The 15,406-nt window shown below is 49.5% G+C and overlaps 1 protein-coding gene across 3 annotated transcripts in view; it reads right to left on the bottom strand.

Annotated features, from left to right (window-relative positions):
• The window catches only part of ABTB3 (ankyrin repeat and BTB domain containing 3), a gene marked incomplete at its 5' end in the record, with an annotated part of 257,601 nt that overhangs the window by 41,850 nt on the left and 200,345 nt on the right, over positions 1-15,406 (bottom strand). For all 3 annotated transcript variants that reach the window (XM_081085183.1, XM_081085184.1, XM_081085185.1), the window contains 2 exons: positions 20-109; positions 1,873-2,038. In XM_081085183.1, the coding sequence (XP_080941309.1) occupies positions 20-109; positions 1,873-2,038 (256 nt within the window). The remainder of the gene's footprint in view (positions 1-19; positions 110-1,872; positions 2,039-15,406) is intronic.

Genomic DNA, 15,406 nt, shown 5'->3' with positions numbered 1-15,406 from the left:
CAGCCCCCTGCACCCTCACCTCCACATTCAGGTCAGCTCCGGCATCCAGCAGCATCTGCACCATCGCCTCGTCCCCACGGACGCAGGCGTACATCAGGGGCGTCATGCCCTGTGGTGAGTGAGAAACCAGAGAATGGAGAAGGTTTACCAGGTGGCTGTGTCACTTGCTGCTAACATGGAAATTCTTCCTTTTGCTTAGAAGGCTATCTTTGCACTCAAAATCCGGCATTAAAAAAAATAAACAGCCCTAAGACTCCTAAGGTCACAATCCTCCATAGTTTGAAAACCAAAATGGAGGCAAGAAGGGACCATAAATTGTCTTTTTTTTCCTTTTTTTTTTTTCCATTAATCATTGCTTATGTTGGAGGATTTTCCTTTGTCTGTCTTAGGGTGCAACAGACCTGGGAGTGTTTGCTGAAGCAAATGGCTGATTTCAACTTTCTGGGTTCTGCAGCATCAGCCGCTAAGCTATCTAATTGACAAACACGGTTTCCTTGACATTTTCTCTTTCTCAATATAACAAGTGTCATCTTTACTCTATAGAAGATCCCGGTCGGGGTCAAGGGAAGTTGGATATCTCTGAGCACACGCCCAGCATTGACATCTGGTTTGACATTACCATTTACAAGCGAACAGCAAGCAAATGAGGAATGGCTTTCAAAAATTCCAGGAGTATTTTCCCATGACTCCTGCTTAGTATAAACAACATATCCCAACCAACAGAAGGAAGGGATGGGATTTTTCAATAAACAGTGTTGTGAAGGTGGGAAAATATCCGAGTAAGAAGAGCCTTATCTCACACCATCCACCAAAACCGTTTCTAGTTTGGTTAGCGACATCGGGACAAAATTAAAACCATAAAAGTCATCTAGGCACAAAAATAATAAAAGAATCGCAAAGGAAAATCATTACAGCACTGAGGACATGAAATTGAAAAGATAAACAAAACGAAAAGGTAAGCAGTACATGAAGACATATCTGTCACATTATAATAAAGGTCATATGTCTAATATGTAAAGAGCTCTCCCAAGTAAAAAAGAAAGACAGTAAAGCGCCAGTGAAAACCAGGCAAAAGATAAGTAAAAGCTTCACAGGAAACATATATGTAGTTGGAGGGTGGGTACAAGGAAACAGTCTCTGGAATAATAATTTGAGATAAAAAAAAAAAAAACCTTCAGAAAGGTTGATGAGTTTGAGCCACTATTTCCACTCTTAAGAGTTTCCCTAATGAGACAATCAGGGATTTGAACAAAGATTTGTCTAAGTTTACTTAGCTCTGCGTTATTGATATAAGTGATTAGAAACAACCTAAATACCCAACAACTGAGTGTGGTTAAGTGAATAAATAATATGACCATGTTATGTAGCCATTAAAAGGGACTAAAACTATTTAATGATATTGCAAAGTACCTTTCAATGTACCTTAGTGTCAGGGGCTTGGGGGGACAGCTGCCTGTCTCAGAGGCTCCTCCGAGGGTCCCCCAGAATGACTTTTGTGCATCTTAAACGTACCCTGAAAGTTTGGTGAAAATTTGTCTTGACTTGTTCTGTGAGGCAGTAACAGGCCGGCTGAGCACTAATTTTAACCATGCTGGAAAAAGAACTTGAAGGACACATACTAAATATAAATAGGATGGTTATCCGGGTGAAGGAATGATTTCCTTTCTGGAATAGGCCTATTTTTCTCTCTTTTCCATTTCAGCTGCAATGATCACGTGCAACTTCTATAATGATGAACAAGAGTATTTTTATTTTAAAAACTAAACTAAAAAAAAAATCACCCCAAGTCACCCGTAGGGGGAGCCTCTGTCCAGTGCCTGCCGTGTCCATCTTGCCATGGGGCAGCGTTCAGACACCCAGAGGACCCTGTACCTGTTCGCTCATGGTGTTGATCCCATCGGGCCCCAGGAGAGACACCGCCTGCTTCACCAGATCCGTCCGCCCGCAGTTCAGCATCCGGAAACCCAGGTCCTGCTTAAACTTGGCTTCGATGGCCACTGCGTCCAGCTTCCGAGAAGCAAAAAAGCAGTCGTCAGCCCTGAGGGAGGGAGAGATGGTCAGCGGGGTGCGGCGGCCTCCCCAGGGACGGGCCTGGAAGGCCACAAGAGTTAGGCAGCACCAGGAGACGTTGCGTTTGCTTTTCATGTCCACTGCCCGTTCCTGGGCTTTAGTTAGAATGTGGACGTCTTGACCCTTTGTCCTTTGTAAACTGCTGTGGATCTGTCCTGTCTTCCGTGTTCCTACGCGCACGGAGTAAAGTATACTCTTGGCTACTAGTTACTGAATGTTTACTGGGGGTAGGCACTATGCTATACTCTTCACATGAATTAATTCATTTAATCCCCACTCAACTCCAAGAGGTAAATACTATTTTAAACCCTCTTTTTAAAAAAAAATCCTCACCTGAGGATATTTCCCCACTGATTTTTAGAGAGAGTGGAAGAGAGAAGGAAAGACAGAGAGAAATATTGATGTGAGAGAAACACATCGATTGGTTGCCTCCTGCACGTGCCCCTGACCAGGGCCCTGGGAGTGGGGGGCGGCTGGGAAGCCTGCAATCCAACTGAGGTATGTGCCCTTGACTGGAATTGAACCTAAGACCCTTTGGTCCTCAGGCCGATGCTCTATCCACTGAGCCAAACTGGCTAGCTCTTTACCCCTCTTTTAACCACGGGGAAACAGACACAGATAAAGGCCTTGCCCAAGGCCACACAGCCAGCAAGCAGAGGTGCTGGGATGTGAACCACGGCAGCCTGGAGAGCCCACCTGGGTATCTACTGTGTCCCTCTGTCCTCCCATCATGGCACATGCTATTTGCCCCTTCCCTCATTTGTCTTCCCCTCCAGGCTGGGGACTTTGGTGAGAGCAGGGACCCTGTCTAGTGGGTCTGCATCCCAGTGCCAGACAGAGCACAGCACATGGAGCTGTTAAAAATGTTAGCTGAATGGATACAGGACAGGTGGGTTCTCTACATTCAGAGGAGAAGCAGGGCAGAGAACTGGGAAGGTGGGATGCGATCACAGATAGTCAGGTGCCTCGGAAACGAACCCAGACAGCCAGGCGCAGCGAGTGAGAGGTTAGGGAAGGTGGGGAGAAAAATCAACAGATTCCAGAAGGTGATGCAAACTCTGCTTGTACAGGATGCTACTTCCTTCCCACTGTGAACTGATCCATCACCTATGGAATCAAATCTGCCAGCATTTATTGAGCACCTGTGTGTGACAAGCTCTGCTCTAGGGGCTGAAGACATGTCATTGTCCCTGCCCTGGGGCCACTGCCTGGAAGGGGAGAGGGCACTGGCCATGAAACCCCATGTGGTATATGCAGTGCTTGAGGGATCGGAGACATGCACCGAATCGAGCCTCGGGGATACAGCAAGGCTGCCTGGAGGAGGTGACCCCTGAGCTGTGTCTTAAATAAGGAAGTGATAGGAGTAAAGAGCAGAAGAACTCTGAGCTCGTATGAGCAAAAGTGTGGCAACAAGACATGGCAGGTGAAGTGAGGGTAGGAAGGTCCCAGTGTTTCTGGGGTCTAAACTTGCAGGCAGAGTGCCAGAGCTGAGGGTGGGGTTAGATTACGGGGGAACTTGATTCTCAAGGCTCCAAACATTACCCTTCAGTGCCATTGAACGTTTTAAAGTTGGCAGGGGACTGGTATGGTTGGAAGGCCAACTCTGGGAGAGAGTAGAGGATGGATTTGCGGGGAGCCGCCCCTAGAGGTAAGAGCCATGTCAGTGCTAAATGAACTAGCTGAATGGATGAAGAAGCTGCCCGGGACAAAGAGACGTGACAAGGGGCTGCGTGAAGGCTGTGGCTGCTGGGATGGAGCAGGCGTCGTGGGTTCTGTCTTCTCCACACGCAGGTGCCCATTCCTCAGGTGATGGCCCTGAGGCTGGCGGACCACACACTTTCATCAGCCACAGCCAGCGCTGTCCCAGACCCCCTCCTGCCCCTCCTCTTGCCAATCCAGAGGGTGGACACGGAGGAAAGGAGGCAGGCTTTCAGCATTCCTGGTTCCATTCCTGCTTCTAACTAACCCACATGGTGGTATAGGAAGGATTAAGTTTGTGAGGGGATTATCTCCTTTTTTTATCCTTGGAAGAAAATGAGAAGGGGCATTGTCTATGGTACTCAGACTCCTGCTCAGCAGTAAGGCTAGGTTCTGGGGAGAACACCAGAGGGGCGAGCCACAGAGAGCCTCAGGAAATGGGTGGGGTGGGTGTATACGTGACCCTTCCTTGGGTTCCTGATATATCATTCATCTCTGCTGAGAGAGGAGCCTTGACCCAAGGCTGTCCTGGAACAGGAACCCTGCGGTAGGTAGGATATGTTAGGCTCTCAATAGGTGACACTAGAACTTTGCTTCTGACCACCAGGGGGAGCTGATGCAGCGAAGATTCCAGAGGACCCTGAGCTTGGGGTTGATAGGGGGTCTAGTCTGCATGCATGCTTCAGGAACCCTGTCAAGTCAGGCTCCAAGGCGCAGGGAAGAACTAAGAAAGGTATTTAGGGGACCATAGTTGACCAGGATCCTGGACGCCAAGATGAAAGATCACCTCAATGCTGCTGGAAACTCTGCAGGGAAGCCTGAGAGCCCCCCACCCCCGCAGCCCCCCAACCCCCACCCGCCGCCCCCCTAGGTTGGGGAGAGGTGAAGGACTCTGGGCCTGGCCTTAGACCATGGCATCAGCATCCAGGTTCGAACTTCTGGGGCACAGAATGGGGCCGTGCCATAGGGCCCAGTTCATAGGGCTTTGGACTTGGGACTCATTGCTAGGGCTTCAGATTTAGCCAATAAAAAATACTTTAGCTAATATTGCATGGGACAAACTGGTACTAAGGCATTATTCACTGTTTATCTGCAATTGAACTGTTTTGTCTAGGAATGGGCAGAGCCACTTGCCATGACCCTAAAAGAACAGGAGGGGAGTCCATGGATCCCACTGTAGAGAGGATGGCACCCATCTCTAGGGAAAGAGGGAAGACCTTTGTGAAGGAGGCTTCATCTAAAGGACCGATGTTTCCTAAAAATGATTAAGGAGGCCTGGCCGCCATGGCTCACTGGTTGAGCGTTGACCTATGAACTAGGAGGTTACCGGTTCGATTCCCAGTCAGGGCCAATGCCTGGTTCTTGGGCTTGATCCCCAGTGTGGGGTGTGCAGGAGGCAGCCGATCAATGATTCTCTCTCATAATTGATGTTTCTCTCTCTCTCTCTCCCTCTCCCTTCCTCTCTAATATCAATAAAAAATATTTTAAAAAATGGTCAAGGAAGAAGCTTCAAGCCAAATGGACAGGAGAGAAGAGGGTGAGAGCAGCAGGGAAGGTACTGGGGCATACGTCACTGCGGTTTTGGGGAGTGGGGAAGAGGAGGGGTCTGCATATGCTTCACATGCAACTCTCGGGGAGGTATCAGGTTTGAGTCATTATAAGGAGAAGTTCTCTTCTCCCCAGACCACTGTCTAATTCGGGAAGAGGGCGCTTTGTGAAATCAGAGCCTTTTTCTGGGAGCAAAGACGCTGTGAATCGTCATTGTCACTGAGTTTGCAATTTCCTCTTTCCTGTCTGCTATCCTCAGTGCTTGACTGATTCTCTCAAATAAGCAGTTTTCCCCCCTGGAGTCAAGCTAAATTCCATTTGACTGGATAAATATCACTGAGCACCTACTGCGTGTGGGCACCACGCATGGGGCTCGGGGGAGGGAGACACAGGCCCTACCCCGTGCTCACTGAGCCCCAGATGATTCCAAGAACATCAGCAGTGTTTACCAGCTAGAGAGGTCCTTGATTTTAATTAGGAAGAGACAAATGGCAAGAAAATTACTGTAGTTAATGATGATGATGATAAAAATCCTTGTGATAGGAAGCTGACGTTTATTGAGCACCTACTATTGATATCTGAGCTCTTCCCATGTATTAATTTATACAATTTTTACAACAAGCCCCATGATGTGGGTGCGGTTAGAAGCCCCATTCCAGAGATGAGGAAATTTCCCAAGTGACAGAGCTGATAAGCAAGGAGTTGGCATTTCACCAGCTGAACAGGCAAAACAGCCTGATCCCTCTCAGCGGGACCAGGCACTTCTCCATGGTGCTGGCGTGCCCCCAAATGCAACTGCCTACAAGAGTGCCTCTCTTCAATGTCTCCCAGACCCTCGAATTCAGTATGTCCAAAATGGAACTTATTAACACGTCCACCTCCCACCTTCTGAACTTGCCTTCCAGTCATCCTATCTCCATACATGGCACCCCTGTCCACCCAGGTGCTCAGGTGAGAAGCTTCTCTCATGCCCATATCCATTCCATTTGCTGTTGATTGTGCCACCCAAATCCCCAATTCCCAATCCATCGCTTCTCTGCACCCCCACTGGCCAGACCCTGGTTCCAAGCACCTAGAATTGCAGTAGCCTCCTAACTGGTCTTCCTGCTCTCACTCTTCTCCCTTCCCATCCAACCAACTCTTGGTTCCTTCTCATCCCTCAAGTATGAGCTTGAGTGTCATGTCCAAAGGAGGCCTTCTCTGTATGTAAAGGGAGGTATACTCCTCTCATTTTTTTCCTTTTTCTTTTAATCCTCACCTGAGAATATTTTTTCCATTGATTTTTTTAGAGAGAGTGGAAGGGAGGGAGAGATGGGGGGGGGGAGAGCGAGAGAGAGAGAGAGAGAGAGAGAGAGAGAGAGAGAGATACGAGACTCATTGATTGGTTGCCTTCTGCACACACCTGACCAGGGCTGGGGACTGAATCCACAACCAGGTACATGCCCTTGACCAGGAATCAAACCCAAGACCCTTTGGTGCGTGGGCTGACATTTTATTTAAACACTTAGCAACACTAGCCAGAGCTCCTCTCCCTTTTAACTTATTTTTTATTTTTATTTTTAATCCTCATCTGAGGATATTTTTTTTCCATTGATTTATTTTTATTTTCTTAGAGAAAATGGAGAGGAAGGAGGAGGCAGGGGGAGAGAGAGAGAAACATTGATGTGAGAGACACATCGATTGGTTGCCTCCTGTTCACATCCCGACGGGGCTGGGGATGGAGCCTGCAACTGAGGTGCATGCCCTTGACTGGGAATCGAACCCACAACCCTTTGGTCTGCAGGCCGACGCTCTAATTACTGAGCCAAACTGGCCAGGGCAAGCTGCTCTCCTTTATGTCCCGTTGCCAGGCCAGTTTCATCCCTCCCCTCGTCAGCCGCCCCCAGTGCCTATCATGCATGCTGGAAGCACATGTTAGTAACTGATGCATGAGCCACACACAACTCTTTCCTGAGGCCTCAGGAAACACCTAGCTATCAAGAATCCCTCGACCACACAAACTAAGTCATGGTTCTGGCCACTGAATTTTACCAGCCAAGGCAGGCAACCAAACAAGCAGGTAAGAAACATTTTCCATAAAACACTCCTCTCTGTTCAGTGGGGTGTGTTAGGAAATGGAACTCCGCAGGCTCTTAATTCCTGCAGCCTTCCCGGAAACACGCCTCGGAGCTCCCCTGACCGGCTCTGGAAAGTCTCCGAGGGACCTGCCGCGGAAGCCCGATGGGTCCCCCGTGGCTGGACAAAGGGGAGCGCCTCCTAAGTGCAGGACTGACTTACGCAGGAATCTATTAAGCCAGTCACCTGGGGCTTCATCAGAAGGTGATCAGCTCTGCGGTTTTCCCTTTGAGTGGCTTTCTGTGATGCCATGAAAATCTGATCCACTTAAGTACGAGGCCAGCTACTGAGGTGGTCAATTTCTCTCATTTCTCAAGGGCCACGGCGCCAAGAGATGGGCTCCATAGCTGCCACCACGTCAGGAACGTGACTGCAGAAGGACTCGCTCCCAGGGGCCTGCAGGCTGAGCACAGCACGGGAGCCGGCGAGGAGGTGGCGGCTGATGCGTGCGTGCCTCCCGCTGCTCTCTCGTGCGCTCCGAGGGACACATGCAAGCTGGGGAGGCTTCAGACACATTTCACTCCTTTATTAATTTTTAAAGCCAGCAGAGAAGTTACGAGCACGCCCTCTGGTTCCCAGCTCTGCTCGTTAGCGGCTCTGTGATCTGGGGGCAAGTTACTTAACCTCTTTGCTGTGCTGTGTTCTCCTCTGTAAACCGAGCGTAGTCATAAAACCTTCCTCCTCAGATTTTGGGTGGGGATTAAATGAGCTAATCCATGTACAGTGCTTTGGAGGGTTACAGAGCTTAGCAGGCAGCTCTCGTGAAGTGTGAGAGATTTCATATCATAATCGTTATTATAAATTACAAAAGCAAGAGGCAGACTGTTTGGAGAGAATATACTCTATTTGGAAGAAGCAAATAGGAGACACAGAGACTAAAGAACATTACAGTAAAAGCGCTTCTTAAGATCTCAAATTAGGCATCGCATCTAACAAATCCCGCCAGGAGAAAGGCAGTTCTTGCTCAATGGGGAAACCCCGCACTCAGAAGGGTTTTGCAAGCACACTAGTGATGTCAGAGGTTGTGGGAGGGGCGGGGGGGGGGGGGGAAGGGAGAGGAATGGGAGCCACGCTGGATAAAAGCAGTTTTTGGGACAGTTCAATGAGCAAGAAAGGGCAGAGCCTCTCAGGATGCGGTGTGTGTGTGTGTGTGTGCAGCTGCCCAGCCAGGCTTCCAGCCCCTCTTTCCTCCTCTGCCTGCAGGACTAATCCTGACCCGCTAAGTGCTGGAAACCAGCAGCTCCCAGGGTCCCTGAGCATGGACTCCAGTTAACCCTAGTGAGGTGCAGGCTCGGAAGCCAGACTGCCTGGCTTCACCACTTGGCTCTGCCCTCGCTAGCCAGGAAACACTGTACCCGTGACTTACTCTCACTTACTTTTCTCATGTGTAAAACGAAAACACGAACATTCCACCTTTTACTTACGTAACAGACTAGAGGCCCAGTGCACGAAATGCATGCGTGGGCAGGGTCCCTAGGCCTGACCAGCGATCAGGGCTGATTGGGGTCTTCCGGCTGCTGGCCAGGGCCTTCCTTCCCTGACTGCCGGCTGCCGGCCTTCCTTCGTTCCGCACTGCCCCCCTGGTGGTCAGCGCACATCATAGCGAGTGATCGAACTCCCGGTCTCCCATTCGAACTCCCAAGGGGACACTTTGCATATTAGCTTTTATATATAAAGATACTTAGTACCCACCATGTAGCAGGCATATTATAAGCTTTTTACAAATATTAATTTGTTTAACTCCCATGATGACCCTGTGAGGAAGGATTATTATTATTAACCTATTGTACAGATAAGGACGAAGGGACAGAGGGGTTAATGAGCTTGTTCATGGTCACATAGCTAATAAGTAGGAGTCAGGATTTGAACCTGGGTGGCCTGGCTCCAGAGTCTGTCCCTCTGTAAGCCCAGCTCTCAGGGAGGTGCTGGCGATTTCTGGGCTTCAGAGGGAGTCCTCACGCATGATTCTGGGTCTGTACCCCAAAAGTTCTAAACAGTTCCCACATCATGACCTTCCTCATCAGCAATACTAAAAAAAAGCTGCCCTTTACTGCATGCTCATTATGTGTTGTTGTTATTCTTGTCCTATTGGCAAGCGAGGCTCAGGCCTGAGCTCTGCGACCAGAGCCTGTGCACCCAGGGCACCCAGGGCAGGCCCAGTGCCCAAGACCAGAGTTCACACCCTGCTTGGCTTCTTCCTCGCTACCTCGGCAGGTAGCTTAACCTCTCTAAGCCTCTGTTTGTTTCTCCATCTGCGAAACAGGGATGGCAACAGTCGTGCTGACTGCCTGAATCTGTGACGGGGATTAAAGCAGACAGTACATCTGAACCACTCAGCACAGAGTGTGATAACTGCCCAATATGCGAAATGCATACTTATCACAATGCCATCATTTTCTAATTGTAGGGCCTCTTCCCAGGGATGCAATCAGGCCATCTGGAAGTCCCTCCCTCCGCCGGCCTCCAGCCACAGAAACCGCCAGTCCCTGAGCAGGTCTTTCTTGCCCCCAAAGCAGTTCTGGGGCCTGGCCCTCTGAGCCCAGCCCTCATTATGGTCCCTGCTGGCCCTTGGAGAGACCTGCTGTTGCTCCCATGGCTTGCACCTCCCTTTCCCTGTGTTTCTGTTCTTACTCATCTGGGTCTCATAAGCAGGCTGGTGACCTGGGACAGAGCAACTTCCAGCAGGCTGAGGCCTCCGGGGCTGTGGGACGGGAGGGGCTGCTTGGTCCTGGTCACAAGGAAGAGGCGGAGCCCATACCCACCACAGGATGTGGGCTGAGGGGCTGGCTGTTACTGGGATGACTCCGAAGGGACACAGCCCCCCTCCGCTGCCTGGGCCCTTACGACCCACGATTTGGTTTCCCAAGGTGTTGGAAGCCAATTCCAGCAGGACAGCAAGTGCTGAATCATCTGGAGTGGCAAGGGCATTTCCCCAAACCTGAAAAGGATGCATTAAAACATTGCTTGCTGCCAGACAGCTCAGGGCATCTTAATCTACATGTTATTGCCTCCTACTGGCCAAACACCTGAATAGCCGTAGGCAATTCCCCCAAATCTGACAATGGACTCTGTAAATGAAACCTGACCCTTTGAAGTGTATATCCCTGCCTTGCCTCAGGACAATTTGTGTTAATAAAAAGCTTGGGGTCCTGAGACTAAGGAGATCTTAGTTTCTTAAGAGAGGCTCCTCTGACCCCCAAATGCCTTTAAAAATTATGCTTCGTCTCTGGACTCTTATTTAAGTTATGCACAGCCCCTTCTCCAGATTGCTGAACCCTTCCAGATGCTGGAACAAGAACCCCAGAACCAAGACTAGTGGGCAGATTGGCTGCCTTGGAACAGAGTAAAGATGTTAGCGATAATCGGAGACATAGAAGTATTTACAGTTTCCCTAACACACTCTAGTCACTACTACTACTACTACTACTACTACTACTACTACTACTAATACCTGGCACTTATCAATAGCTTTCCATGTGCTAAGCATTTCCCATGTAACAACCCATCTCATCCTCCAAATAACCCCATGCATTGGGCCCTGTACTCTTCATGTCACAGATGAAAACCTGAGGCATAGAGGTCACCTCACTTGGCCAAGGTCACACAACCCGCAGGGGGTGGAGCTGGCATTCAATCCAGACAGTCTGACTCCTGAGCCCATGCTCCCATCTTGCTTAAACCTTCACCGGAACCCCAAAAGGCCGGTTTCAGTATCCCCATTTCACAGGTGAGGAAACAGAGCCCAAGAGGGGCTCAGTAATCTCGCCCTAAAATCGCTGGGCTCCTCCTCCTTCCATTTCAATCCAGACCTGTGTCATCTCAAAGTCCAGGCTTAAACAAGACTCCCCAGGGTCCCAGCCCCACAGAACCCAACATTATCGAATTGCTGCCATGTGGCACACACTGGGGACACACAGAGGCCAAGGGGATGAGGTTTCTGCCCAGAGAAGCTCAGAGGCACAGGAAAGTGCCATGATCCATTCATTCCCACCTATCCATTCAATGAGCGCCAGCTACAGGCCGGGCACTGGGCCCAGCAGCACTAGAGCCCGACGTGGGCCCTGCCCTCCCAGGCTGTCACGGAGAAGGATATGAAGCAAGCTGTTTGACTACACAGGTGACTATGTAATTGAAAATGCAGTTGCCTAGGGGAGAAAAATGAGAGCACAACACTCATGCAAAACAGTAATTAAGGATCAAGTTGCCAGCCTCTCCTACCTCTGGGGGCTGACGGGAGAGATTGATGAAATCCCGGAGCAGACAGCAATGCTGGCTTCCTTTACCTGGGCTCAGACACTCACTGAAGGGTGGCAGGAAGAACTACTCATGTGGAAGCATAAGCCAACCCAGCACATTCCCTTGCAGTAATACCTCGGGCAAGGAGCCCCAGCTCTCCCTAGGCTTCCACGTCCGCATCTATAAAATGGGACAGCAGTGCCTGGCCAGCTTGGCTCAGTGCTTAGCATTGACCTATGAACCAGAAGGTCACATCGATTCCCAGTCAGGGCACATGCCTGGGTTGTGGCCTTGATCCCCAGTGTGGCCAACCTCCTGTGCCCTAACCCTCTCCCCGGCTGGCAGGCCCCAACTGGCCCGCCGCCTGCCCACCGCGGTGGTGGCACAGCAGCGAGGGAAGGAGGGGGGGGGGAGGCGTGGAACTGTGTGTTGGTGGGATGCCGACAATGGCGGTGGTGGCATCTGGCATCCGTTCCTTCTGCGCCCAGCCCGGTGACCATTGCCTCCTCTCCGGCCCAGCCCTGATCGGCCTGGCCCCGATTGGCCCCGATCGCCAGCCAGGCCAGGGACCCCACCTGTGCACAAATTTCGTGCACTGGGCCTCTACTATATGTTTAATTAGAATATAACTATATATAATACACACATGCACACACACACACACGTGCACACACACACATACACACTGACACTCATTCATGTATATGATATTATCTAATCCTTACTCTGATCCTAGAAAAGTTATCCTCATCTTTCAGAAGAGGAAACTGCAGCACAAAGAGGCTCAGAAATGTGTCCCAGGTCGCACAGCCTGCAAGCAGTAGAACTGAGACCTGAACCTGGATCCCTGCTCTTACCACCCACTCCACTGCCTCTCTGTGCCACCAAAGTCTTCCGTGGTCACAGAGATTCTATTCAACCGCTGTCTGGGTGAGTACTAGATGCCAGGAACTGCACTGGGTGCCAAACAAATATACATTCCCAACCACGGTCTTCAAACTCAAGGCCCTCTTGCAATTGCCCCCCTGGAAAGTTCCCCATCTCTCAACCATCTCTTCTTTCTCACCATTCCAGCCAACAAGGCCTGCTAGCCACTCCACGGGCACCTTCCCCCACCACCTTCCTGCCTGCACGCACGGTGTGCCCCTCACTCCACATCCTCTCCTCTGCATCCTGCTTTCCTTCAAGTTGTTCTGAGAGACAAGTGCCATAGAGCAGCTTCGGACTCTCGGAATCCCAGGCAGTTGGCGCTGAAAGAAAGCGCTCAGCTCAATCCTGACCAGGAAACTGGAAGCCTGGGAAGGGGTAACCCATCGGAGGGGCCACAGATGCATTTCGGAGCAGAATCAGTGTCTTTGAATCACTTAGCAAGTCTCTTTGTGGATACCCTTAGGTTTGTGTAGGGCAGTGATTCTCAACCAGGGGTGATTTTGTCACCCAGGGACATTTGCCAATGTCTGGAGACACTTTTGGTTGTCACAACTAGGGAGATGCTACTAAATATTCTACAATATACAGGACAGCCCTCGCTCCAAAGAATTATTCCACCCCAATGCCAATAGTGCTGAAGTTGAGAAACCCTAGTGGAGGGTAATAAAATTTTTTTGCATCATCTTTTATATATGAAGCAGTTCCCATTACAGGATTCTGTAAGCGTGACAATAAAATGGTGCCTTCAGAAATGAATCGTGAAATGGCTTATTGTGGGCCTGACTTGGATACAGGGCCCCCTGAACCCCCGCTCTCTTCTCAGCATATTTCCCTCAAAAGCCAAATTCCCTCGCACAGGCTTCACGTCCCCCGATTGATGCTTTCCCTTTTCTTTGGTGTATAAAAAAGATGAACAAATTGAGACTTTTGTATCGAAGCAAATTACACCAAGATCTCCATGCAGCTTTCTAAGAAAAAAATTATACTATCGCAGCAAATGGAACATGTAATGCTTGCAAAGTTCCTAGGAGAAATGTTTGCCCGAAGATTGTGCCCACTTGCTGTTTCATGCCACCACTAAAGTACAGAAAAGAGCCAGCTCATTAAACCGGGCTCAGATAAAGTGAACAAAAGGTGATTCCACATCCTCTTCCTGGCCAATTGTTTGTGCTTTGTGTGAGATCCTAACGGGCCTGGAACCTTTCTTTTCCTTATCAGTAAACTGGAGGCCTGGTGCACAAATTCATGCATGGGTGGGGCACCTCAGCCTGGCGGGCGATCAGGGCTGATCGGGCCATCTTGCCCAGTCCCGATCTGGGCAGCCAGGCCAGGGGTGGGGGTGGGGGGGGAGGGGGAAGGAGCCGCAGGAAGTTGGCTGTGGAAGCGCACTGACCACCAGGGGGCAGCTCCTGCATTGAGCATCTGACCCCTGGTGGTCAGTGCGCATCATAGCCTACCAGCCAGTTGTCTGGTCGTCCGGTCGTAATGGTCGCTTAGGCTTGTGTGTATATATATGCCCCATTAGTGGCACAACCTACTGTGTTTGCCTTCTCCCACAATAGAATTCTGGGTCTGTTCAAATATGTGGGGGAAAAAAAGATTTATTTCAAATGCAAGGGCTGCAAACACCCAGGAGACTGAAATTAGGTGTACTCATGTTTGACTGTTGTCATGTTATTTTGAGTAGAAATAATGAAGCAGCGTTACATATCTCTGGATTTGGCATCATGGCTTATTTCAAGAGTTGAAAATAAGACTTTTCCTTAGAAAAAGGAGTCACCCTGGTTTTGACAAGCCCTTAATGTATATCCCTTTTTAGCAGAGACTGGTAGTTGTCCTCCAGAATCCTTTATCTCCTTTATGTATTGTAGGACCTGAATTTTAGCTGGGTACATGGCTGTCTAGGTAAAGACTACATTTCCCAGGTTCCCTTGCAGCTAGACATGACTACATGATTAAGTGCTGACCAATAGGGAGTGAGGGGAAATTATGTATGCAGTCTCTGGAGCATGCATACCCTTCTACTTTCCCTCTCCTCACTAGATAGATGTGGTCCTGGCGGGTGGGGTCAGCCATATTGGCCACACAGAGGAAGGTGTCACTTGAGGGATGGCAGAGCAAGGGTCAGGCCCCTGGGTCCCTGACCTGGAGTTCCATAACACCCCAGGACTGCTTAGACCCGGATTGTTACATGAGGGGGGATTTTAAACTCCTATCTTCTCCATGCCACAGGTATTCTGCATGCCTGTTATAGCCAATGAATCCATATCCTAGTTAATCCATTTCACAAATGGGTTTTAAATTGAAATCAATTCCGTGAAGCACACAGGAGTCGTGAAGTATCTGCTGGCTATTGTGCTAGGTGCTGGAGATTCAAAGATGAACACACACACACACCATCTTGCAAGGAATTCCAGAAAGAACTGATGGTGTTCTTAATAACAGTTTTCACAAATAAACATACAGTTCCTGAGGTGCAAGGGCAAAGTTCTCATGTTATAATCCCCAAATACATTCCCAGAAACATCAGCCTCATAAATGCCCTATAACAGGTCTGCAAATTTTTTTCCGCAAAGGGCCAAATAGTAAATATTTTAGGCTTTGTGGGCCCTACAGTCTCTGTCATAACTCAACTCTGCCTCTGTAGAGTGAAAAGCAGCATAAACAATACTAACCAAGTGGGCGTGGCTATTTACTCAGACAACTTTCTTTACAAAAATAGGTAGCAGGCAGTTAGAGTTTGCTGACCCCTGATCTACGGTAAAAGATTCCAATAGGATAACATTCTCTTTGGGATTTACAAGAAACA

This window comes from Myotis nattereri (assembly GCF_964212035.1).
Source record: "Myotis nattereri genome assembly, chromosome: 2".
NCBI classification, from domain to species: domain Eukaryota; kingdom Metazoa; phylum Chordata; class Mammalia; order Chiroptera; family Vespertilionidae; genus Myotis; species Myotis nattereri.
This window is presented reverse-complemented; position numbering and strand designations above follow the sequence as displayed.